The sequence below is a fragment of the Columba livia genome, chromosome 1 (assembly GCF_036013475.1).
Source record: "Columba livia isolate bColLiv1 breed racing homer chromosome 1, bColLiv1.pat.W.v2, whole genome shotgun sequence".
NCBI classification, from domain to species: Eukaryota; Metazoa; Chordata; class Aves; order Columbiformes; family Columbidae; genus Columba; species Columba livia.
The window spans coordinates 168,543,266-168,568,775 of record NC_088602.1 but is presented as its reverse complement, the minus strand read 5'-3'; the positions used below and the strand labels follow the sequence as shown (position 1 = coordinate 168,568,775).

Sequence of the window (25,510 nt, the reverse complement as noted above, 5' to 3'; positions counted from 1 at the left end):
CATTTTTATAGCTGAGCCAAATTAACAGCTTGCCTTGATGTCTCCCTCTCTCCCTCCTTCCTACTTTCTTTTTCCCTTTCCCTTTCCCCCGTTCCTTTCCTTCCTCCTCCCCTACTTCCAGCAACGCAGTTCCATTCCATATTCCCTGCTTACAGGAGATTGTAAAGTGATCTGATTCAGTTCATGAACGAGTAATATTTAAAATTTATAATTTATTATATTACCTATATTTAATAGACTGTAGTAATTTTTAAAAATACTACAATTATATAAATATACATTTGTTTATTTTAATGAACTTGCCTCAGGTGTGATTCAGGTCCCAGAGTTAGCTCTGTCCCAGGTAACTGGCAGAAATTTGCATCAAAAAGTGGGAAGGGTGAGGGAATCTGCACTTGCCCCTGTCAGCATGAGGCAGTTCCTAGTTTGACTCAGACTGTGTGGTGAAACTTCGGCCTTGCTGTCCTCAATGAGCTGCAGTGTGAACATACCACTGTGGAACAGAAAAAAGGGTTAATATCATACTGAAACTTCTTCAGTGCCAGGAAAAGAGTCAGTCAGAGCTTCCACCTTCTTAGACATCCAAATCAATCATCCTTCAGATATTAATCTAAGGTTCATTATAATGTCCCATCACCAGCTAAACTAATTTTCATTTCAGCATCTCTGCATTGTTCCATTTTCTCCTTACTGTGATAACCCTGCAGTCTTAACCCCATTTGTGAACAAAGGTTCCACAAAGTACCCTTGCTCTTGGAAAAACAGAGTGCCCAAACCCCTCTCAAGGGTCTGTCACGTTGATAGATCAGTATCTGCCCTTAGTTTTTACCATTAAAAAACCCCCAGAGTATTAATTTCAAGGGTATTTGTTGCTTAGACATGCAATCTTTTTCATATGTGTGCCTTGAAAATATAAAGAAGACTGCTTAGTATTTTCAGCTCATATTAGTATGAAACTGTGCTTGTAATGAGCAGCTTATTTATTTTTGCCCTGTCTGCCTTGAAGTCAGAAGTGATGGGCAAGGATCAAAAATGTTTACAAAGATGCCATTCTGAGTCTTAAGAAAACCTGAGGAACCCCTTTAGAATTCCTTTGTGGAACCTACTGAGATTCATTGTCATCAGCAAAGGTTTGACTGAAGCTTTAACCATCAATAATAAAGTTTGAACTGTGAGCTGAAGTTGAAAAATAAAATCAGGAGTGGTAAGATTAAGTACTAGCACTGCTGATGATACAGTAGACTTACTCTCTTCTAAAAAGCTTTATCCTGTTGTAGCTGAGAAGTCAGTGGAACACTGGGATTTTGGCAAAACTGCATGTGCTGTAATTGAGCTCGACTTCAGCGGGTAATGAATTCCATGCAAAGAAAGGGCAGTTGCTGAGAGAGAGTTTGTGGCTTCCAGATACTTTCCTGTTAAAGCTCCTGTCTTCAGATGATTGTCTAGAGAATCTTTCCTTCATGTAGACTTATAGGAAAAATAAATTAAGTTAATAGTGTCAGACAATTACTGGCCAGATGTTGTAAGTACCTTCCTATTTTTTTTATTTATGGAGACACAATGGCATTGCACTGATTCTTTCACCTTCTTGCCAGATTAGAGTAAGATTTTATCACCTAGCATTCTCATTAATTGTTACCATTTCCCCCCTGCATTGTTATGAGTGTTACTGTACAATTTATAGTATTAACATAGTGTAATATTTGTTGCTGCAACAAGACATTAGCTTTCAAAATACAAAACAAAGGCTGAAAGATGCATAGAAATAGACCAGCAGAAACAGAGAAGAAAGTAATGTGTCTGGTATTACTGCAGGGCCTGATAGGTAGTGTTCTGTCCTAGGTGCAGAGGGGTTAGAGAGTTGTAAGAGAAGTTTTGAAAGAAAATGAGTTGGTTTTGAGGATATTTATGAGAAACTTCTTTGAATGAAAAGACAGTAATTTATGTCTTTAGAAGCAGTTCATGGAAACAGTACTACTAAATCAATTCAACTGATAATAAAACCTGCAGGACTGGTAGTCTCCTGTGAATGAGGCTTCCAGAATTTAAGAGTCGTGGATATAAGTTTCTATTGGTGCTCCTTTTTTTTAAAGAATATTTACAAAATTACTTTTTACAGATTATAGGTTTTAAAAAAATAAAACCATTTGCCAGTGATGTTTTAGAAATGGTCCTAGTGTCTTTGTAATCTTTACTGTACATCTTTTCTCACTAACATGAGAAAATGGTAATTGAAGATTCTGCATAGATATTCTTTTTGTGTGTTTGCAAACTCTGCCATTTTTTGGAGATTTTGGTGCATTAGCTGATAGAAAGAAAATTAACAACAAAATCACTTTAAAGAGCAACATGAAAAAGGCTGAGTAAACTATTCATCACTTAATTTTTTTAATATATATTTTTTTTTACTGCCTCTTAGTTATAGATGGAATTATATGCCAGTTCAGGTTTTAAATCTTTGTCTTTCATATATGCCCCATCATTTTCTGTGTCTTGCTCAGGCCAAAGTTGCATTGAACTCAATTAAAAATACTTACTACAGTTTAGATTCTTTATATGGTAGTGAAGAAATAGATGTTTAGGCATCATGTACTCAAAGAGCAGAGAATTAGAATATTGTGCCAAACAAGGCCAATCTACTGGATACGTTTCATGGATTTAGTGAAACAGCATTCAGTGCTGAAGCAGTTAACAGTATTGGCACTTAGGGCTTCATAATTAGGCATTGAAGATAAAAGGGATGTTGTCAAGGCTAGTAGGCCTAAAATTAAACCGACCAGCTGTGTTTTAGTTTTAGCACATGTGCACGTGATGCAGGTGCGTGCTGTACCATCGTTCAGCTCTTTCTCCACAGCCCCCTGTACTCTCTATTAGAATCTTGCTCTTATAGCACCTCTAGAAGCAGAATTCTTGTTATTATAAAAAAGGATATAGTAGATAAACAGATGAAAAATGACACAAGCCCTGGGAAGGCACAATAAGCTCTGCTGCATAGACAGTATGGAGGGAGATGTCATGGAAAGCTGTTTCTTCTCTATTCTGTTGAAGCTGCTTAAGAACCTAACATTGTTTGTACATGTCACCAAATTATTCCTAAATGGAGAATGCCTAAGAAGCTGCAGTACCAGGACTCCTTTCTTCTCCCTTCTCCTTAAATAGCTTTGGTGTCACTAGCACTGGCTTTCTTTTGTGTACTCTTTATCTCTCTCTCTCTTTCTGTGGAAAAGTAGATCTTCCATTCCCTTGAGCGCAGGAGGCCAGCCTCATGGGAAGGATGGAAAAGGTTTCTAATCAAGGATTTAATTACAACTGCATGGGATGAATATAATTGGTATCTCAATCCCACTTTTTTTTTTTTTTCCCTGAGAATTGCTTAGCTCCTTTTATAGGTTATTGTGTAAGAGCTGTAGAGCATTAACTATGTTTATGAATTAATTCAACTGCTGCTGTTTTGGGGACTGAAACTTTAGCTGCACCCTTACCTTTCTCAAGATCATAGCATTATTTGAGTGCTTGTTTCTGTTGATCTTCTCTGAATACATGCACAAAAGTCTCCTTATGTGCCTGTAACTTAAGCATCTACTGATTTAAGGTTTCTCTGGGATTAAGTTAAACTTGAGTAATTCAGAATTATCCTCTGAAATTTAAGAGACTGAAGTCAGCCTAGCTTCTATCACAGTCTGTCACCTTAGCACACCTGAAGGCAGCAGTTAACAGTCAGTTTTCTGTAACTGCTGTTGTAAGGGGAAGAGGACCTGGGTTATAAAGCCCCAGGTTTACTCCTTCCCAGGGGAGCAAGTGAGCTATTTTGGGAGGAGCTTTTAGAGATCTCATGACTTGATGCAGCTGCAGGATCCTTAGCTGCATTCTGGGTGAGCTCTGGGGGGGCCAGAGGGTGCTCTGAAGATTGTTGCTCTTCAGCAAAATGTGGAGTGAAGAAGGAGTAAGGATTCCCCTGCATGGCCATGGGCCTTGGAGGGGAGTGGTTTCTAAACTAGTTTTATTCCTCTGATCTAGTTACTTAGAGAGCCATCTGCTAGAAAAGGTGAGTATTCAGATTTTTATTCTAATTAAATTTGACTTTTTTAGAGTTTAAAAAGCCTTTTAGGTTTATCTAGGGAGGAACTTGTTCTAGGGAAGAACTCTATGCAAATCCACCTTGTAGCGTGACTGAAGCAGGTTGTCAAAACAAAAGGGAAAGGAGCTCATACTTAATTTAATTATTTTATATATATATATATTTATTTTTTTTTTAAATAAGAAGTTAACTGAGACTAGTGTAGCCATTACTCTAAAAGCCAGGGCTTATAAATAAAGCAAAAATCTTGACCCTCTCACCTTACTAAGGAGTTAGGACCTGCAGGTCCTGAAATTAAAGCAAGCTGTGTTCTAGAGCCCAGCTTTTACTGCCCCTGGAAGTTCAGCAGCAGGTCCAGCTGAGCTGGGCCATGTTCTCTTTACGGCTTACCTTCCTGGCACTGGCCACTCTGCAGAAGGGCAGCTGTCTTTCCCTGCTTGTGTGATAATACTTTCCTTTCTGCTTGGCTTTGACCTAACTGGTGCTACAGAAGCTGAGAAGCCTGGAGTTCCAGCTGCTTGAACTCTCCAGCGCTTGTTACCTCCTTGGGTTCTAGTTCCCTACTCCTCTTATTTCCACTGCTGTGTGACCACTTTTATGCTATTACTTTTTGTGTACATGGCCCTATTTAAATTGAGTGGAGCTATGTTAAAATCAGATAACTGTATAAAAGAATGCTACTAAGCAGGCAAAATTTTTGAGATTCTTAGTGTTAATCCTCACTGAACTGGAATCTGCTGTTTGAGTTAACAGAAGTAAAATATTCCATTCTTTCCAAAGCATTACAGTGTGGAAACATCTCCAAAGTGTGTATTAACAAATGCTTCCTTTACCCCTTATATGCTAGTCTTAGAAACATGGAACAGGCTGATAGGAAGCAGGTGAAAAAAGGGTTATGAATCTGACAGGTCATGTCCCAAAAAGCCTTTCCTCTATCATAAGAATAACAAACTTTTCTCTAAACTCTGTGAGACCACAGCTGGGGAAACTGTTCTGGTCACTAAGTGATATAATTGACCAAGCATGGCTTTGTGCTGAATTATCTTGAGCTTTTTGAGGAAAGTGATAGAATCCGGAGCAGTCTCTCAAGTACACTATAGTCAGAGCACATGACGGTAACAGTTTCATTTTTCAATAAGTTTGGGCAGGCTTTGAAAGTGAATTTCTAGCCAGTCGCAGGTGAATAGAATTTGGTGGCTGGTAAAAGCATCCACTGCTTGTGTGTTCTTTGTCTTTGACTCTTAATGTAGATCACCTGTTTTTTGTCTGTTTCTTTGACAATATTATGGATAAGTCTACATTAACCTAGACAAAAAGCCTCTCACAACTAAATCCATATCTTTATTTGTCTCATACATATCATTTGTATCATATCATATGGTAGAATTTTCAATAGTATAAAACCAAGTTAGAAGTCTGAATTTTTAAGGATTACACTCTTACAAGGATGTCACACTGTTGGCCCATTCTAAACCTTTACATCACATCTTATGCTGAGCCTTTTGTAGAGGTTTTCTGGAAGGATCTCTGCAGTTTTTAAAGTATTTATGAGGCTTACACTGAACTTGGGATATCCTTAGAACTAGCCTTCAACAGGTAAGTCCATTAGTCTGAAAATGGGGCCTGATAAAGAATAAAAATAGAGTATTATTTTAAAACCACAGTCTTACGTGAATATTGGACAGCAAGGTTAAACTATTTCAAAATCTCCCCTGCATTTCCTTTCCTAATCAAATCTGTATTGATCCAATAATTTTAATGCTCCCGCCTGGTAGAACTTCATTTTAGGTTTGCTTTTGGGCAGCTGCACAACTATCAGGCATGAATTCCTTGATCCTTTTATTTTGCTTTGGATCTAGCTTCCTTTTTATTTTTCCTCCATCTTGCACATTAACTTGACAAATAACATAGCTGACAGAGCTGGAAAACATTCCACACCACTTTGTCATGCTGCTGATTTTTCTCATGGTCTCATATAGCTCATCTTTGCTTCTTTCCTCTCAGCACTGCACAAAAAAAATAGAAGGTGCCCATTTTCCTATGAAGAAATGTATGACAGATTATCCAGAGGTCTATTGCCAGTGATCAAACTTAATATAGGATATTTTAAAATCATACATTCTTTTAAAAAAACCCAACAACTTGCAAAGCATTCTGAAGCTGCATGCTGTCCTCTGCCATTTCCAATTTCATTTTCTCAGATGTCTGCTTTATCACAGGTTGTATTTGGCTTTTGGGGTTTATCCTTTAATCAGGAATAGCAACAAGCTAAACAAGTGCATTATAGACTATAGAAATTAAATCAGGAAACTTCACTTCCCAAAAAGTCTTTAGCCCTTCAATGTGATACTGATGACAGCAGTTATTGTAGTTTGCTTTTGTGTGAGTTGTAACATCTAATGTTGTGGTTACTATCTGGTGTCAGGAAGAACTTGTTTAAGCAACTTCAGAAAAATCAAGAAAATGATGATGTAGAATAACTGCCTGAACTAAGAACTGGTCATTCTACTAGAAAAATAAAGCATCACTTTTGCATAAATTAATTTATAATTATTTATAATTTGTCCCACAATAACTTTCATAAGTTCTTTGTGTTCCATTGAACTAGCCTTTGTACAAAAGCACATAAAAACTATGTATATATTTACCAAAAAAAAGTAATGAAACTGAACTTTAGCATGTTCATCATTCCTTATTTTTATGTTTTTATAAACATCATCATGAAGGTGGGGCAAGGGAAGTTTTAAGGAGGAAAAGCACAAAAATTTTTGAATACTGCTTTTCAGGTTAGACTGCTAGTTTTAGATTAATTTTAATATTGCATTCTTTTCTCATGTACTATTTTTGTGCTGCAAGCAGAATATTTGGTTTTCTCAACAGTCTGAGTATAACTACTTATTGTGAAAATCCTGAATATCTTGACTAAAACCTCTTAACAGGTTTAGAACAAAAGTAGACTCCTTCATCTGTAGTACTATAATGGAACGGTTGCATAGGTCTTTCAAGGAGACAGGAGAAACACAGGAATAGTCGCAACTCATTACTCCTACAATGAGATTTCTGCAACAATTTCAGCAAATTAAAGAACTGATCATTATAGTAGTTTATTATACTTTATTGCCTTGCAGCAGTATTTATGAATAATTACAAGGTTATAATATGAAAAATTGAAAAGGCTTTAATGAAAAATGAAGTAGCAAATATACTTTTGACTGGAATAAACCCCCTTAATTCAGGAGTTTAAGTGTATGTGTATCTTTAAATTGCAGAATATATGGAAACAGGAAATGCAAGTATTTCAGAGGAACGCCCACTGGAATGCGCAGAACATCAGTCTTGCATTTTGTCCCCAGAAGTTCCTCCGTCTCCAAAGGCTAAAAGTAAATACATGTACTCTGTGAATACAGAAGCTGTACTGAACTTCTCTTTAAAATTATATTGCTAACACATTCATACAAACATACAAAATGAAAGAGAGACATTAAAAAAGTTATTGATATTGAGAAGCTTTTTTCCACCACCAATTACCTATCTTGACTACACACACTGTAATGTATGTCATATAGGAAAGGAAAGAAACAGTCCCAGAAAGGATGAGTCACTGATGGATTACAATGTATTAAATTATTTGATCTTAAATCTTTTAAATTTATCTGATCTTACACATTTAATAATTGAGTAAAACAAAAGGATACTAGATATGTTGAAATACTCTGCAGGCATTGTTCACATCCAAGTTAAAGGTTGAATTTACTTTATCTTTCCCAGTGAGTACCTCTTCCAATTCTGTTATATGTGGATGCGTTTTTCAAAGACCATGTGTGTACTGCTCTTCCATTCATCTTCTAATATATCTTTCATGTGCTATTAATATGACTATCACTGTGGAGTGTACATGCTTTCATCTTATGTTCTGATTCACGCTTGACACACCACAGCCACTTAAACAGGGCATTACCCGAGTGTGGTGTCATTCTGCTCTTCCATTAAAATCACTGTCCTGTAGATGCAAACCTCACTTCTCCCTTGTGTAATCACCTGAATTAAATGTAATTGGCTGCTGGTAAATAACTAAACCTCTCTTATTTGTTTTTGCTGTGTGTGTTTTGATTGTTTTTAAACACCTTTACAGGGAGAGTTTTCATTCATGTGAAAACTAAGGTTACTGCTGCATGCCACATTATGGTCTTCATGGTGATAGTAAGCAAGTGTTCTAGTTCTGTTCATGTTTCCCATTGGAATACTTAATAGACATATGGTGTATGGAGATAAACAGTTCCTTTGAGATTAGTAGAATCATGAAGTCAGCTACACTATGCAATAGAAATATCTGTCCTGAAATTAAGTAGTAAAGGTTTTAAAGATGTTTTACTTCATAATAGTAAGGTCATGATCTCACGTTATGTGTTTCCACTTTCAAGGCATAAATACTGTAAAATGTGCTAGCTACTTTTGCTTGTCTATTGTGAAGTCTGATTCTAAAGGAAGGAAATTGTATTAATACTTGGTTGTGCTTCCCATCCATCGGTGTGCCATTCTCTGACAATCTAATTTCAAATAATTTAAATTAAATTTGGAAGAGGGATAGCAGTATCAATTATCTTTCTGTGACTTTCATGAAAATAGGTAGCTAGATAGAGGCGAGAGACCTTAATTAGTACCTGCACTGAAAGAAATAGGCAAAATTTGTCTTTCATATATTCATTCTGGCAGCAATCAGCCAGACAGCATACACTTACTCACAGGTCAGTCAGCACCCTTGCAGTTCCAGTTCTGTCACACTGAATTCATTCTTACTCAGTAAGAAATGTTGCTGGCCATATGTGGGAGAACATGGGACTGGGGCCATTAACATAATTCTGTAGGAAATGGTAGTCCAATTTCTTTTTAGGACTCCGTATAATGATTTTAGAATAGTTCTTAATATTTTACTTCCAATATTTATTTACTATAATATTAATCTGGAATAATTTCAAATTTCTAATTAAAAAGCAGAATAAATAAACCTGATTATATCTTTGCACAAAACTCATGAATTAAATGAAGTTACCATTGAGTAAAAGTAACAAGAGCTTTGAATGCAAGATTTCTGTTACTTGGATATTAAAAGGCAATTAGATGCTTTTAATTAACAACTTCTGTTCTTGGCTCTGAAAATTTCAGTCATAACTGGTCATAGTTTTAATTTTAACAATATTTTGGAATATTTGTTTACCTAGCATAATAAACAGTGACTACAACATAAAAAGACACAAGTGTCTCTCAAGAGCTCTAGACCAAGCAGCTATAATATTATCCAGTGCTTCTTTAGCTACATGAATGTACATTTGTTTGTTGTCTATTGAATTATCTCTGTATTTATTAAGTCTAAGGACTGTAGTTTCCAACAATATGACTCCTGTAAAGCTAATCAGGAGAAGAGGTTTCTTGTTTACCTCTGGAAAAGCTTGGCTTTTACTCACATTTTCATTGCTATTACTGAAGGTAGCTGCATAACACATGCAATGGATTATGGCAACCTAACACAATTGTTTATGATCAGTAGCTTTTTACTCTGTGGAGGTCTTGCTGCTGCCAGTGGACTATTTGCAGAAAAGTTAGCACTCACTGTGATTCTAATACTTATTACTACTAGTATTTCTAATAGCATCACTAAGTTAGTATAGGCATGTGAAACCCATTGTCTTACTAATTTGGTAGATTTCTTAACTAAGGATATGTGCAAAATTAAGGAGAAAACATGTAACATAATGCACTAAACACGGGTTTCTGATAGGCTGCTATAGGGAGGAATGTTTCAAACTTGTGGGTTTTGCCCAGTATAACCTTCTGCCATTCCATTTAATGCTGGGGAAGTGAGCAAGAATTGCCTATCAAACATAGATACTTTGATGGACCAGATGTGCATTCTTGGAAATTCATTTCCAACCTACTTACAGTTTATGGAGCTTGTGTAGTGTATTAATTGATCACAGCAGCAAACGTGAACCTGATGCAGAGTATGGGACACTCATTTTGTATGTTTGTAGAAACTTTCCTTTCCTGGCTTAATTTTATATTATTGGGTAGCTGCTGTTTCTAGCCAATTTTCAGGACTAGAAAAGAGAAAAGGGGTAAGTATAAACTGTAATTCATCCTAATTAAATGGGAGTTTTAGGGGAATGCAGAAGTATGTAGATTACCTCCAGTGATTCCCAATCTGGGATGAGAGGCTATTTTTTTTGAGGGGAGAATTGTGCATGAAGGTCACTGTTCAGATTATAGGCATGAAATATAACAGATACTCAATAAAATTTAAAGAATGTGCATTTCATTTCATTTAGGCATAAATTACCCCTGGTATTCTAATTATTGACTAATGGTGTGTCTGTTTTTAAAGGTGAAGCTGTGACTGGAGAATTGTCAAAGCTCTTAGATGAAATCAAATTGTGCCAAGAAAAGGAGTACTCTTTTGAAGATCTGTCTCATACAATATCAGACCATTATCTGGACAATTTTAGTAAAGTATCAGAGGAAGAACTTATGACCAGTGGAAGCCAAACCAAGCTTAATGTAGTAAGTAAGATGGGATACAAAGACAATATATTCAGTGATATCTGCTTTATTTTTGGCACATTCAAGAAAGAAATAGTGTGAGAGTGAGAATAGGAGAAGTCTACCATTGTAACAGAAAAAAAATATTGTTGCATGTGCTCATTGCAGATTTAGAATTTAATGTTTTCCTTATTTACAAAAATATTGCTTACCACACCTCAGAATGGCTTTTTATGGCAACACTAATATCACCAAAAGTTCAGGTTAATTGTTCTTTTGAGTGTTAGGAGTGCAAGGAAAGGATTTTTGAGAAATCAGTTGAAATCAGCATGCTCAGTACTATACTGGCGACTAAATGCTTGCAGAATCTGATCAGAAGTGGCCCCCAAAAGAAAAAGCTAAGTGTCTTCACTTATGGTTCTTACACATTTACTACATAGCTTCCCTAGTAGCCTAATAATATTAAAGACTGAGTCTCTAATACTGAAAATCATTGTGGTTGTGATACTTCAGTGATTTCCAACTACAGTTGAAAATATGACTTCATTACTACTAATCCTGTGAATAAAGTGCTCTAGGATTCATTTTTTCTTTACAGTGTAACAAGGCTTTTTTTTTTTTCTTTTTAATTGAATTATCTTCCTCAATAAGTAAAGTAAATGGGATTGCCCAGGGAATGAAGGGCAGAACAGAGGGAAAATGCTAAGTGCTAAATTTCAATTAATGTTGTTCATAAGTTAAGAAAAATTATGCTTTCATCTGCGGGAAAAACTATGGCAAGTTGAAGCTTTTATGTTCTAGAGGATTTATTACAATATATGTAGACAGAATGAGATTTACAAAGATTGTTGGCTGCCTTGAAATGCACTAGATACTTTTGTAAAGCCCGTCTAGATGTTTGAATGATTAGCTTTGTAACCCGTATTGAAGTCAGACTGAACAAGGTACTGATCCTATTTATGCATTGTCATACATCTTTCTAGTGTCTCTGTATTTAGGTGCTAACTGTTATTTAAATCTGCTCAGCCGCTGTTTTGCAGAAAAGGTAATCCATATAATTCTGTAAACTCAGACTGAAATTTTTACAGACTTAAATGAAATACAGCATGAATAGGAAGTATTCGGACACTAAATCTGTAATTTATGTGGAGCAGGCAAATACAGAGGTAAATTAGGCAATACTCTTTTTTGTTTTTTGAGAGAGAAATTTCATCTATTTGTGTATTGAACTAGATATGAAAACAAATCTTAAAAAATGGGGACTGTTTAAAGCATGTTGTGGCTTTCTCCTACTAGTGCATCCAGCTTTTCTTTCAAAGAAAACTAGAATCAGGATGATGGGAACATACTCCCAACATGAAGTCAGGATGGAGGGCAGAGCACTTTTGCCCCTCGAGTAAACCCAACTATGCAGGCCTATATGGAGAGGACTCTGCTATGATGTGGGATTTTCCTGTTTGATCTAAATAATCCATTTCATTTTTTAAAGTATTTTAGGGTCACTCAGTCTTTTCAATTGCTACCTTGCATCACAGTGTCTTTTAGTTTTGGGGAAGTGCTGCCTTTCTTTGGCATGTAGACTCCTTGTATTGTGCATGGGTGATATGAAAATCCACACGCCCTATGAGGAGCTATTAAAGAGTAATCAGGAAGAAGCACTAAAATGAAGAGAGATGTTTAGCTCTAAAAATGGGCGCAAAGATGGATGCTGCCAAATTACTCTTGGGGGCAGGACTGGCAAGCATGGTGGTGGATGAAGTATGACAGTAGGGTGATGACTGAAGAAACTTAACAGAATATTATGTACAAGAACATGGAGATACAGCGAGAAAGAAGTGGAGACATATATAGATACGGAGAGTCAGAAATATGTTCCTTGAATATGGATCAAAGAAGATAAATATTCTTACAGCTGCTTCTGACTTTAGTTTTGTCCTCCCTGGGAAGCTTCCATAAAAATCTCAGTAGGATAAGCAGGGTCTTCTGTGTTACCTGCATTCATTCAGCTGGTGTTCATTGCTGCTGCAATGCCAAGACCTCATGGAAGCAGGAGTATGGTAACACTGGAGCACAGATTCTTTCTCCCTGTGGGACCGATTGTTGCCTTTCTCTGTTACCAGCTCCAGCACAAGGCTGAGAACTGCACCTGGTGTGCCTCTACAAGTCAGTAGTTACTTCAGCTTCAAATCAGCAGTTTTTCCCCCTAACTTTCATTGTTGACTGTGCCAGCATCAGCTGTGAAGAGGTGTAGAAGTCAGGTCCCTGTTGGTAAAGTGCCAGATGATGCTGTTTCCATGTTTCCAGAGATCATGACTTGTGCTGGCTTTTCAACTTTTTCTGTAGTCCAGGGATCTGATCAGGTTCTAAAACCCAAGTCAAGAAACTTAGGGAGATTCTGCAAAGGAACTGGCTGCTAGGAGACATCTGCATTTTTTTGCATCATGCTGTTGTTCAGAGAATTAGGAGACAAAGACTGTGGAATATCTGTTTGGAGTGGTAGCTTGTGGGACAAAAACTTAATAAGTTGGAGAAAGGAGTGTCAGGAACTACCTCCTGAGGATAGCATGGGCATGTGAAAGAGAAAGCACCAGGAAGCAGGGTGTATTTCAAACCATTTTGTTCCATTTGCTGAGTTATTGGACAATTAGTCATCCAACCATGTAGCAAGTTGTTCTGGTATATTTGGACTAAGGGCCTTCCTTCTTTCATAAAATTTTGCATAGATAACACTACACATTTTATTACTTAATATTTTTCAGTTGACCGGGTGTGTGACATGTGACATAAGGCATTTAAAAAGAAAAAGTTTGCGTTCTCATGGTATTTTAAAGTCAAATAGGAAGTAGAGTTTGCACACCTCTAAGGTTAGGTGAAACTGAAAAAAAAAAAGCTTTCTGGATGAAAAATTTGAGTTTAGTCATCTTAATTCCAAATTACTAGCCAGCTTGGTGTTGACTCTTAAGTTTCCTCGGGACTTGGCAGAGCTGAATAGGAAAATAGAAGGGCAGGATCTTGAAGACTGGAAGGCGTGAATGTCTAGGAGGCAGAGGGTGCACTGGAGCAGTAAATAAAAGGAAGGAGAGTAGTAATAGACACCACAGTGTACATGTGAATAGGAACAGATCTGGAGAAAACTAAAAATGTCTCCACAGGACATTTCCATTCCAAAAGCTGAAAGGGAAACTGGGAGAGCTATTCGGTTCTGGAAGAGCAGGCTGTGTTAGCTTCCTGAATGAGGAGAACGATTAATGAAGGGGGTGAAAGCTGTCAATACTTGTTTGCTGAATAGCGGAGTCAGATGAGACTAAGTTAAGGTGATCTTTTATTGGAAAAGTGCATTATAAAGAACAAACTAAAGACAGTCAAGTTAAAGCTACACTGGAAACTATAATGTTAGTGCTAGATTTTGCAACTCCGGCTGTGTTTCAATGTACTTCTGATGTGCTGTCATGTAAAATATTAATTCCATGTTTTCTAGTCTGTCTTCACCAGTCATTAAAACATATATATTTTGAGATTCCCGACAACAACCCCCTGTTCATTCTCTCCACAAAATTAAAGGCCAGATTTAACATAATTTTGCAACTGGAAATCTTGGTTTTTAGGCTACTTCAAAGAGAGCTTTTAAAAGGCATTTATACATCCAGGCATGATTTTAGTTGGAATTACCGTTTTTCTCAAAGGCTTGTACACTGGTTCGGTTGATGGTGGATTAATAGAATTTTACTCCCAGCTCCTGTCTGCGTTTTCTTTCCTATTTTGGTCCTTGTGACTTGAACACTGTCTTTAGATCCCCTGTGTATGCAGAGACATGGGAAGCCCTGACAGCTGCTGTACAAGCGAGCTGGGAAAAATTTATACTTGTCTATTGTTCAGTGCTGACATGTTACAGTTTTTGTATGTTTGTTACATTCAAAACTTTCACCCCAAATAACTAGGATTTGATTGTTCAGCAAGTCAGAAAAGGAACTGTGCTTCAAAACAAGTGCCGGGAAACGTGAGGTGGAAAAAGATGTAGGAAAATCCTTGATTGTATAAAAGTTCAGTGAATTTATAGCTTTTTTTTTAAAAAAAGAGCTGTCTTAAATATGATTGTATGATTGCTAGGGTTTGGTTTGGTGGGGTTTTTTGTGTGTATGTGGGGTTTTTTTTAAGTATCATTTAAAAAAATATTTATTTTCCAATAGATGGCAGTCTGGCTCAGTAATTTCAAGAACAAAAGCAGCCATCTTATATAAGTTTTCCAACTTTTTTTCACTGCTACATTACAATCATGCTTTTTAACGCAGTTGATAGTACAAACTACTTAACAACAATTTTCTGTAATTCTTATAAGAGGGAAATTACTGAACATTTTGGCACACATTTAAATTACGAACTGAAATATCAGGGCTAAATGTATAGGTGTATTATAACACAGAGGTTAGGCATCGAGTGTGTATATTCAAGCAATCTATATAAATTCAAGAGCAAGTAAGAAAACTTAAATAGGTATAACTTGCATAGCAGGGATCCAGAAAAATTAAGTGTGCCAGGAAAATTGAGAGAAGAATGTAAAAGTGTATATCGTGAGAAATCTTCTTGAGCTCCTGTAAGTAAATAGTTTTAATAGTTTTAATTTAGATTCCTGTGTCCTTGAAGTACTAACATCGTTAGTTTGTCAGGTTTTAGGCTCCTGTGTATGTTTGCATGTGAGAACAAATCATTCTAGATGGCATATTAAAACCAGATATACGCTGTATTTATCACAATATTTTTCCTCATTGAGCTTTTTAATTTAAAAAAAAAAAGAAAAAAAAAATATGAGCTTTTTGTCCATGTAAGGCAAAAATCCTGTAGATACTAGAGTGATATGTTACTTTTTATTTCCTTTAGACAGCCTGTCATTTCAAAACAAAAAATGGCATATTAAGAACTTCTACACTTTCATATATGTGTGTATGAGTATTTGTATATGTTTGCAAGATGTACATATTTGATAGAATACATCTCAGTCTTTTAATTACATAAACTTGCTATTTTATGTTAGTGATTTTTTTTTTCCTTAAAATTGACTCTTAAGAGGTTTTCTTTATTCTGTGTTGAAAAGTTTACTCTAGTCCTCACTTAGGAATGAATTTGAAAAGTGTTGTTTCCTTTCTTGACAATAACTATTCTTCATATTTTTGAGGTCATGAGAATCGTTGAACTAAAACTAATTTTAAAATAATAAAAATCTGCCATAAACTGAAGCTCCAAGTTGAAGTATTTTCTTCAGATCAGTCCCTTTAAACTTGTTTAGTAGGTGGTGGCTTGCAGTGTTTGCTTTTACATTTATGCTGTTGTGTTCAGAAGCATAATACATAAACTACATTATTGATTTACCAGTGCAAATGCAATATCTTACTGTCTTTGGATATGTGACATGAGTTTCGATTAAATACATAGTTCCAGAAAGTGATTTTGTGCTCTTAATGGCAGAGTATATGTTAAAGGATTTTACTTAATTACCTGGAATAAATACTGAGAAACTTAAGTTATAAGGTGCCCCTATGTTTTTTTGCTTACAGAATAAAACTGAAGGTTGTGAAAACATGTAGGATTACAGTGACTGCACTACAGAGGGATTTCACAGAAGTGGCAGCAATATATCTGCTTAAATTTAATGTGTTTATATAATAGATAATAAAGGCTGGCAGCAGTAATTTAAATTTAAACATGAAGAAGGGTTCTGTGTAGTCTCAGGAAAAATACTTGAATTTCATCACAAGCAAGTAAATGTCAATTTCTGTTTATTTCTGTCATCCATAAGGGGAAGTTGATATTTATGGACATGAAGAGAGAAGGTAGGGGAGGAGATGGTGGGGGAGGAACCAAACAAAAAACCACCACAAACTTAAAACCATCTTATATTAACACTTTTGAAAACAGTGATGGTACATATTCAAAGAGATTTACTTTATACTCTCTTATGCCAGAATATCAAGAAGATGAGGGCATCTAAAGGCAGTAAAGCTATGTTCATGTTTGCTCTACATCTAAGGGGAGATTTGAAAGCATAGAATTGTGTGTTTTTGAAAGAAGATGGCTCAGAATGAATATATTAGAGATGAATAAAATTTATGCATGGTCCTTTAGAAGTCAGTCATTCTGAATAATTTTTTTTTTCTCTAAGGCATAGAACAATTATTTTTTTATTAAAAAGAGCACATGTTTTTTTTTTAATTCTACAAAGTAACAATCATTGGAATGTGTTGAAGAATATTGAGGTAAACAACTTAGTAACACTATTAAATAGTACTGGCAGGTGTGTTTTGTTTTGTTTTTTAACAGAACATTTAAACAAATAGTGACTGAGCTGAAACATAACGGCTAAGAGTGATCAAATATGCTGGACTAAAATAATTACTATCTAGGATCAAACGTGGTAGCTTTTAAGACTATCACACACTTGCATTATTGAGAGAGCGAGACAACATTCCACATGAAAATGACGTTGAGCAAGCGAGAAGTGTATACAATGGCTGACTAATGAGGATACATTAAAAACACATTCAAGAACAATTTTGGTTACTTATTCATTAGGGAATAGTAAGACAATCAAGCCTGATTGTTTGAGACACCATGGAGAGAAGCAGATAAATTTTAAATTATTTAATATAGTAACATTTGTTGAATTTGATAATATAGCTTTGCTGTATTGTGCAAGTATTTATGATGTATTTAAAAAAAAAGAGAGAATTGTACCAAGACTCAGTGTTTAGAATATTGTTGCTTTACTTAATTCCCCTTTGTAATACTGATAAATAATGTGTTGCCAAATTTTAACATTGCAAGAATTTATTAAGTTGCTTTTTAACTCTTCCCCCCAATTCAATTATGAATCTTATTTTGCAAGCATATACCAACTTTATTTCTGTGGGATGTAAAAATATGAAGGCCATCTCTCCCAGGATATGTAAACCTTACTTTTTAAGATTCCCTTGTTGAAAAGATCTACCCACTCTCTGAAGATAAGATTATATAACTTTAAAAATTGTTTTTAGAAGCTACCACCCAACTGAAACCCATCTGTTAGTCCCAGTTTCCGATAGACACAGTGGTATATCCCACTGAGGAACAACTCGGATTGCTGTTATATTTTTTTCATTAGACATTTGCAATGTGGCATCCAGTACCAAGCATCCAGTTGGTCAATATAGAGAGATATACTTGCTATAAGTAGCTTTACAAAATGGTTTCTAAATTCTGTTTTAACATGAACTGGTTATTACAAAGAAGCAGAGGGAAACATACCAACTTCATACAAATTTTTGTCCCTTCTATTAGGTAGTTTACCTAGCCAAGTAAAGTTCAGACATTTTAATGTATTCTTTCCTAACCTATGTTCTATAGTTATTAAAATAGGTTATTTTTTTGTATCTATATGTTATGCTATGCTTTGGCAGAATGTTGTAAATATTTCTGTATTAGTGGGATCCTAACAGCAGCCATGTGGAACTCTGCACAGAATAATTTGCCTGGTGGCATCCTTCACAGCCAACTAAATTAGCCTGCAGCTTCCTGCTGCTGCGATTTCTTGAAGTATTGCTAGACAGTTCTCCAGCGTGCGGCATCGACATACCCTGTGAGATAGTCAGCACTTATTTGGGAATATAAAATCCCCAAACATGACAACGCTTGGTATGATTTAAACTACATGGAGTGAAGTGTAACTAGGGGAAGGTGCTGGCCAAGCCACCAGTTCATCTAATCTGCATTAAAAAGAACCTACTCCTTTTCCACTAGAATGAAATTCTGGAATATTTAACCAGTCTGTCCAATTATGTATGTGTGTGGCAAATTCCCTGACTATCATATACTTGCAGGAAAATAGCTGACAGACAAATTAATCTCTCTGAATGCTGGTGTGTGTTTAGCTTGTACTGGTGAATCCTGAATGTATCTAATCCTTTTACTCCAGTCTGTCACATTGTTTACCGCAGTGACCGTGTCCTGCTGTGTTTTGCAGAACAGGTGCTATATGTAGAGGCACTTTCTTTTATTTACTGAGTATATGCTTCCATATATTCTTATATAGTAAAATCTGACAGAGTAGGAAACAACAAATAATTTATGCACACTCTCCATAACTCGCAGTACTTCAGTCTTGTCCTTTCTTAAAGCTTTCTTTTTCCTGGCTAAGTAATCCTAGAATTTTCAAGTTTATTTTGTATGTAAATCATGCCATGCTACCAAACACTTCACTTGTCCTGCTGTGGACTCTTTCATCTTAGCTAAATCTCTTTTACATAGGGATCTTGGATATGGATGTAGCATTTCTTTCCATATAAAGTAATTATACTATAAGCTTTTCAGATCAAAGAACTTGTTTGTCTTTATGGCTATAGTCCTGTGCCTTTATGGACACTGTTGCCAGTTGTGTGTAGCAGAGTACTCGTATCTTTCGTATCTTCTGTTTTTTCCATACCCTCAGCGTGCATCACCCTGTCAATATGCAATAGTGTACACCATCTCCATTTTTAAGCTACAGTCTCCATTTAGGATCTTCTGAGAGAATTTCAGTCACTTCCAAAGAACAGAAATAGAAGATAATACCATGAGATTTCCACCCAGACAGGTGACTTTGCAATATTAACCTCAACTCTCATATTATTACAAAGCCAGGTCATCAGAAAGACTGATTATTTTTGCTATTACTAGGATATCAATCACCAGAGATGCTTCCCTCAAGCCCTGACCTTCCCTAGGGGTCTTCCAATAATCTGTCAGTGACTCCTGTCCTGTATTTCTCTCAGGTATCTCCTCTCCTCAGATTTTTCACCAGCGTTCCAGCCAGAATCAGGTTTTCAACTTCTCCCTCACAAGAAAACAAACAAAGTTATTTTCATCATGATCTTCCTTGGTTCTCTTAAAATTCATTTTCTCCCTATTTGATCAGACTATCACCAGTAGAAGTGCTGAAATTCCAAAGGTGGGATCCATCTGCCTTAATGTTAAGTATCTCATGTCACTGTGGATGCACAAGGTACTTTTTGCACGGGGCTAAGATGAACTCTATCATGCCTCCAGGAGCAGTGATTCAGGGTCAACAGCTACCTTGTAGTATCTAAAATGACACTGTGAATGTCTGTGCTTGGCAGCTGAATTCCATTATAAGCCCTCAGGTCAGTTGCATAAGCATAACCATCTAGTCCTGTTCTGGTCAGCAGCTGAGACATCTCCAGGGGGCTGGCAGATGTTGACAAAGGACTTGGAAAGTCACAATGTTATGAAGTGGCAGGCAGGGTGGCCAAGGATAGACACTGGACTTCAGTGTAGAGGCACCTTAAGATCCATATGTCCCTCTAGTAGATTGGCATTGTTAATGCTAAGGATTGAGAAATGTATGTGAAACTTTAGTAATCTATTTGGTTTATCACATTTGAGCAGTAGAGAATGTAAGAATATATGAGATCTCTCAGGAACATGAGAGACTTTTCCAGCATTTAAGTATGATTAGATTTTAATTTCTGAAAAGATATTTTTGCTCTCTTGAAAAATTAGTTTTGCTAGTTCGTAAAAAGCCTGAACTTGAATATGTGGGAGACTTCTTTTTCACAGTCCTATCTATCTACCCTAGGGGAAAGATAACTGAGTTAATAAGGAAAGATGGAGAAATAATTATTTAAAATATACTCTCTTCCGTCCTGCAATCATAAACAAGGAATATATCATTCTAAAAGTGTTTAGCTTTTGATATTTCTGCATGTCACAGGGGTAGATATTTCTGTCATATTTCTAGAACTCTGTCACTGTTGTCAGCAGGTACCAATGCAGGTTTATGTTTTTTAATATGTAGTGACCTTAGGAAAAATGAGTGTTCTACCAACACAACAGGAGACAAACAGTAGAGGAAAGAAAATAAAAATCTTAAATATTTTCTGTATATACTTAAGGTTAACACTGATTTCATGTCTACTCTCTTAGTATAAGAATAAAGTCATTAAGCTTGGAACTGTCAGTGAAGCCTGATGATCACCATCTGATAGGAAATGCGTGAGAAGAGTGAGAACCATATGTGTGTGTCACTCAGCTGTTTTCTGTAGTGAGGAGAAGAGCATAGTTTTATCTCTATGGTGTAAACAGAAGATGGAGCCTACTAGTCCATCACAGCTATGTGAACCCCTACAGGATCTATTAAGGGGTGGAGAGAAGTGTAAATGCATGGTTTCACTAAATCCTATGATTCTTTTGAAGTTGAATAAATTGGTGCTCTCTTAGAAGCAGCAATCCCATTTTCCCTTTCTTAGCTTCTTAATAAGAGGTATACAAGTGATGCTAATGGTAAATATTCTGCCACATTTCACAGGGCAAAATGACCACCTGTGATAAGCTAATACAAAAGAACTCTTTATTTAAAAATAGTTTAGTAGCTGAAATGGGAACACAGGGCAACTTGTTTGAACCATTTGCTTTATTTCTTTTTATTTTTTATTCTATCATAGTGGCAACAAACACATTTATATTTGACATATTAAATATTTTTGTCCTTAAATCTTGAGGTAGTTGACCACTCATGATGTAGAGTTTCATTTTGTTCTGTTGGCAGATTTTTTTCAGTCCCTGTGAATAAGCTCAGCAAGTAGAAAATTAATAGCAGAAAAATATATTGGACCAGATTCTTATACCTCTGTAAAATATAAGATCAGGAGTCATTCACAGTTAAGGGGCAATTGCCTAATATTTACTATGCATTAGAAATGTTTGCCTGTGGAATTAACACAGATCAGCAGTGTGCTCTAAATGGACCCCTTAGCTTTTCTGTAACTTCACTGTATGCTGAAACCCTTAGCTGAGTTCAGTGGTATAAGTTTTTAAATTGAGATTAGAAGCAGAAACCAGGGTTACTTGACCATGCAGACATCTGTTATTACAGCAGTTACTTTACTTTTCCAAAAGGATGTAAGAGTTGACGGATTAACACAAATTTTTGTCAACTGTTTTCTCTTGGCATCTTTCCTTCTTAATCATATTATAAGTTTCAGTTTAGTACCATGAGGGCAAATCTCAGAAGAGGCTCTTCAATTTTATTTGCTTTAGTGGTTGAGATTGAGCAGTTTCTATTAATACTACTACTGTTATTTCTGTTGATATTGGTGCTCTGCCCAATATCTCTGGAATGTGAACTGTTCACAGCCTGCAAAGCAGCAGCCTCAGCACTGCCTGTCAGTCTTAGACAAAAATAATATTAAAATGTGGAAATGTTTTGTGCCTATGCTGGCCTTTCTTTTAATTATTAATAGTTGTTTCCTTACTGGTATCGGAGTATTTACTACCTTGCCTTTGTGTCTGTCCCAAATGGTGTTTCTTTTAAGGAATGTCAATATTTTTAACAGCTTACTTATTTAATCATGAAGTACACTGTTACACAGGAGTTGTAGACAAAAACATGTTACCGACTGACTTGTTTATGTGTATATTACGGGGTCTTTAAGACACTATGTGATGACTGGCTGAAGAAAGAATTTAAATATTAGCTGTTCAGCTACTTAGGAATATGTCTGGAAAATAACAAAAAGGTGTGCTTTTATTGCAGTAGATCTATACATTCTGTTTGAGTCTACCACAGGCAAAAAGAACAGTACAGATGAGCTAGTACAGGAGGAGCAACCACTGGCCTAAATCTTCTGCTGGTACTGGTTATTGAGGTGACTGCAGTGAAATCACTGTTTTAATTTTATACGACACGAAAAAGCAGCAGCTTGCAGTATGTGAGCTTCACACTGGCAGATTTTCCTACCAGCCATAGCAAAACTTTTGCCTTCCTAGTGAATATGATTTTGAATTCTACTTCCACCTGCCATATAAACGAGGCTGCATTGAGAGCTGTTGTCCAGTTGATAGTACTCTGCATCTCTTATGGGTTGTGTGTGTGATCCTTTTTTCTAATACCACTAGAAGAATCCGAGATCTTGCATGTTTTACTGAGATCAAAAGGTAGATTACTATTTGACTGGTCTTTCCAGTTAGGCCTTCAAATTCTATAGCCTGTCAAGACATTTCAGCTGATTGTCAGCTATTCTACTGCGTTGTTTTTATATTGTATTTAGCACTTACGAGACAATATGGCAAACTATTTGTGTTTTGCTGCTAATGGTTCTGTAGATAATTTAGTACAAATGTTCTTCAAGGCTTTTTCAATTATCCGCTCTTAGCCAGCATTCATCTTCAGATGACTAACTCAGTGCTGTATATAGTTCCTCTTTAGATTGGCTTTGTCTATTCAGGTATGATTTTTCTCTTACATCCTTCATTAAGCCAACAGCAACTTAATGGAATAATAACTGCATTTTCAGTAACACACTTTTACTGAGAATATGTATGCTAAATAAAAAAACTGTGCACTGGAGGAGTAATAAAGTGGTGACTTCTGCCTACTCACTCACCACCTGATTTTTCCTCTAATTTCTATTCCTTCTGCTCTATTTCATGAGAAAGAATGTATTTTCTATAAGTTTAATCATTCTGCCACCCACTTATCCACCCTCTCTTTCACAACTTTAAAAAAAGAAAAATACATGTTTTATAGCTGATTTGCTTTGCAACTAGATTGCACTTTTTCAGATGTTATGTGATAACATTCAGATAGTATAGGGCTGTTAAATACAGAGATGCCTCTGTAGTTATTCTTCAAGCAGTATTTTCTTTCTGTGACATTTAAAGCCAAAAATGCTAGTCTTTACTTTGAATTATATATGTATATATATATGCAAGGGTAAATATGCTTAAACTTCTAATTCTATTTAATTTTTCTAAAAATATTAACACTTCATTTCTGCAGGCTCCTATACCCTTCATTATCAGTCTCTTCTTTTGCAACTGGTACATGAGTTTTTTTCCAGTGAGTCACATTTTGGAATGAGTCATGTGCTTATTGATTCACGGAGACACATAAGCCTGTTGTTAACATGAGAAATCCCATTAACTTAATTGGAACTGTTCATGTGCTTAAACTTCAAGAGTCAAAAGCAAAAAGTTGCCAAATTCCTGCATTTCTGCACAACCTACATTTGTAGATACCCTTTCTGCATACCAACTTAGGTCAAAACTACTATGCCTGTGGTACGGAAAGGCATCCCTAGACATACATTTCTGTAGCATAGAGTGGCCTTGCAGGTTATATGGCTTGCTGAATTGTCTTGGGGCTTTAAGCTTCAACAAGCTGTGCTCTTTTTCCTTGGTCGAGCAAAGTGCTTTGATGTTAAGCGTAACTGTACAAATAGTCTGATTTATGAGTCTTAGGTACATGCTCAAAGTTAGACAAGTACTTAAAACACAGACTCGCTTCATTTTACCTAATGTTAAGAGGGAGAGATTAATTTGGAAGGCAATTAAGTCCTGTCCCAAACACAGATGTTAGGATGCAATAAGTTGTGGAAGTACCTGTATTTCCATGCATTAGAGAGAACTAGTTTAATCTGTAGATTAAACAATCCAGAAATCAGTTTAACCCATAGATTAAACAAGTAGCTTATATTAAATGCTTAGTTTTCAAATGGTTTGAACTAGTTTAAAAGAATGGTGTCCTAAGTGGTTTTTGAATTGGGACGGTGCATCTTGCAGCTTCAAGCAGCTAATAATTCATCCCGTTAATTTCACATTGAAAAACAAACACAGTATATGCTTCTCAAGATACTTAAAAATGAAAAGTCCCTCTACTATATCATTCTTAACAAATACGCTCTTATTATGGTTGAATTATATTTAACTAAAAGCACTTAGTGTTCCAATCTCTGCACTTTTTCCATTTATGGAATTACTGAATTTTCTGTCATTTGAAAATCTTCACCCACATGGCAAAGTTAAACAAGAGTAAGAAAAGAGTAAAGATTCTTACTGAAATACATTAAGGTTTCTTTTGTTTTGCGCTTAGGATATACACAGAAAATTTCAGATCACTAAATATCAACATTCTAGCAGCAGCTTTTATATATAGATGAGATACTCTTCATATGAAGATTACCACACTCAGTTCAAAAGCTTTTATGTTTAGTGAAAAGTCAATTAGCAAAGATCAACCTTTTCATTAATAAATGACAGTGTGTTGATGGGCCAGTTTTATGGTTACTTTTTAGCAAATGAAAAGCCATCTTAAGTCTTGAAAAATATTTTTTTCTTCCATTGATAAAAGAATTGGTTGGTTTGTGTGGTGTTTGGGTGGTTTGGGTTTTTTTTTTAGTTTATGCCTGATATTTTCTGATTAATTAACAACTTGTTAGGTTTTAAAATCCTGAAACTTTTGTTGTATGTATGTATGCATCCTTTTTGAGAGTAGTGCAAAGATTCAGAATTGTCTTAATTGTCATTATTTATGTTACATGCAAGGATGTATGGCACTGTTTTGAATACACATTCAGATGTACTCATATTAAAATATCTTTCTTTTACTTAATATTTTAACCTTATGCAGTGTGCATTGTACTTGCCATCTAGTTCCAGGGTGCATTCGCAGCAGGATCTAACAGCATGCAGCAAAGACAGAATGATTTAATTTCTGGGGCGCTCATTGTGACAGGTGTCCATAGCACTTGCCCACTGAGGGGCAGTAACTACACATTCCTGTGCTTTTCATCACGTATGTGAATTAATCATGTTTGCCTTAATTTAATACATTTTATTCCTGTTACATGTAGTCAATTACCATTACTGCTGACTTCCAAGTTACAGGAATTTCTTCCCAGGCTCAGACATTTCTGTTCTTGAGTTCAAAGTGTGTGACTGTTTCAGACTTTCTTGTTTGTTTAGTTGGTTTGGTGTTTGTTTGGTTTTGTTTGTTTTGTTTTTCTTTGTTTTGTTTGGTAGAGCTTGGAATTTCAGAGCAGTTAGTCTTAGGTGGCACTGGAAATGGTTACAGAATATCTCATGTTAATTCCCGAT

At 35.9% G+C, this 25,510-nt stretch overlaps 1 protein-coding gene across 14 annotated transcripts in view; it reads left to right on the top strand.

Annotated features, from left to right (window-relative positions):
- Nucleotides 1-25,510, top strand: part of ANKS1B (ankyrin repeat and sterile alpha motif domain containing 1B) — a 436,519-nt gene that overhangs the window by 74,100 nt on the left and 336,909 nt on the right. For 11 of the 14 annotated variants that reach the window (XM_065043836.1, XM_065043965.1, XM_065043826.1 and 8 more), the window contains exons 7-8: nucleotides 7,348-7,458; nucleotides 10,458-10,633. In XM_065043836.1, the coding sequence (XP_064899908.1) occupies nucleotides 7,348-7,458; nucleotides 10,458-10,633 (287 nt within the window). Of the gene's footprint in view, nucleotides 1-3,868; nucleotides 4,046-7,347; nucleotides 7,459-10,457; nucleotides 10,634-15,054; nucleotides 15,204-25,510 lie in introns of those variants that run through there. The other 3 variants (XM_065043879.1, XM_065043844.1, XM_065043886.1) reach the window with 3 other exon arrangements.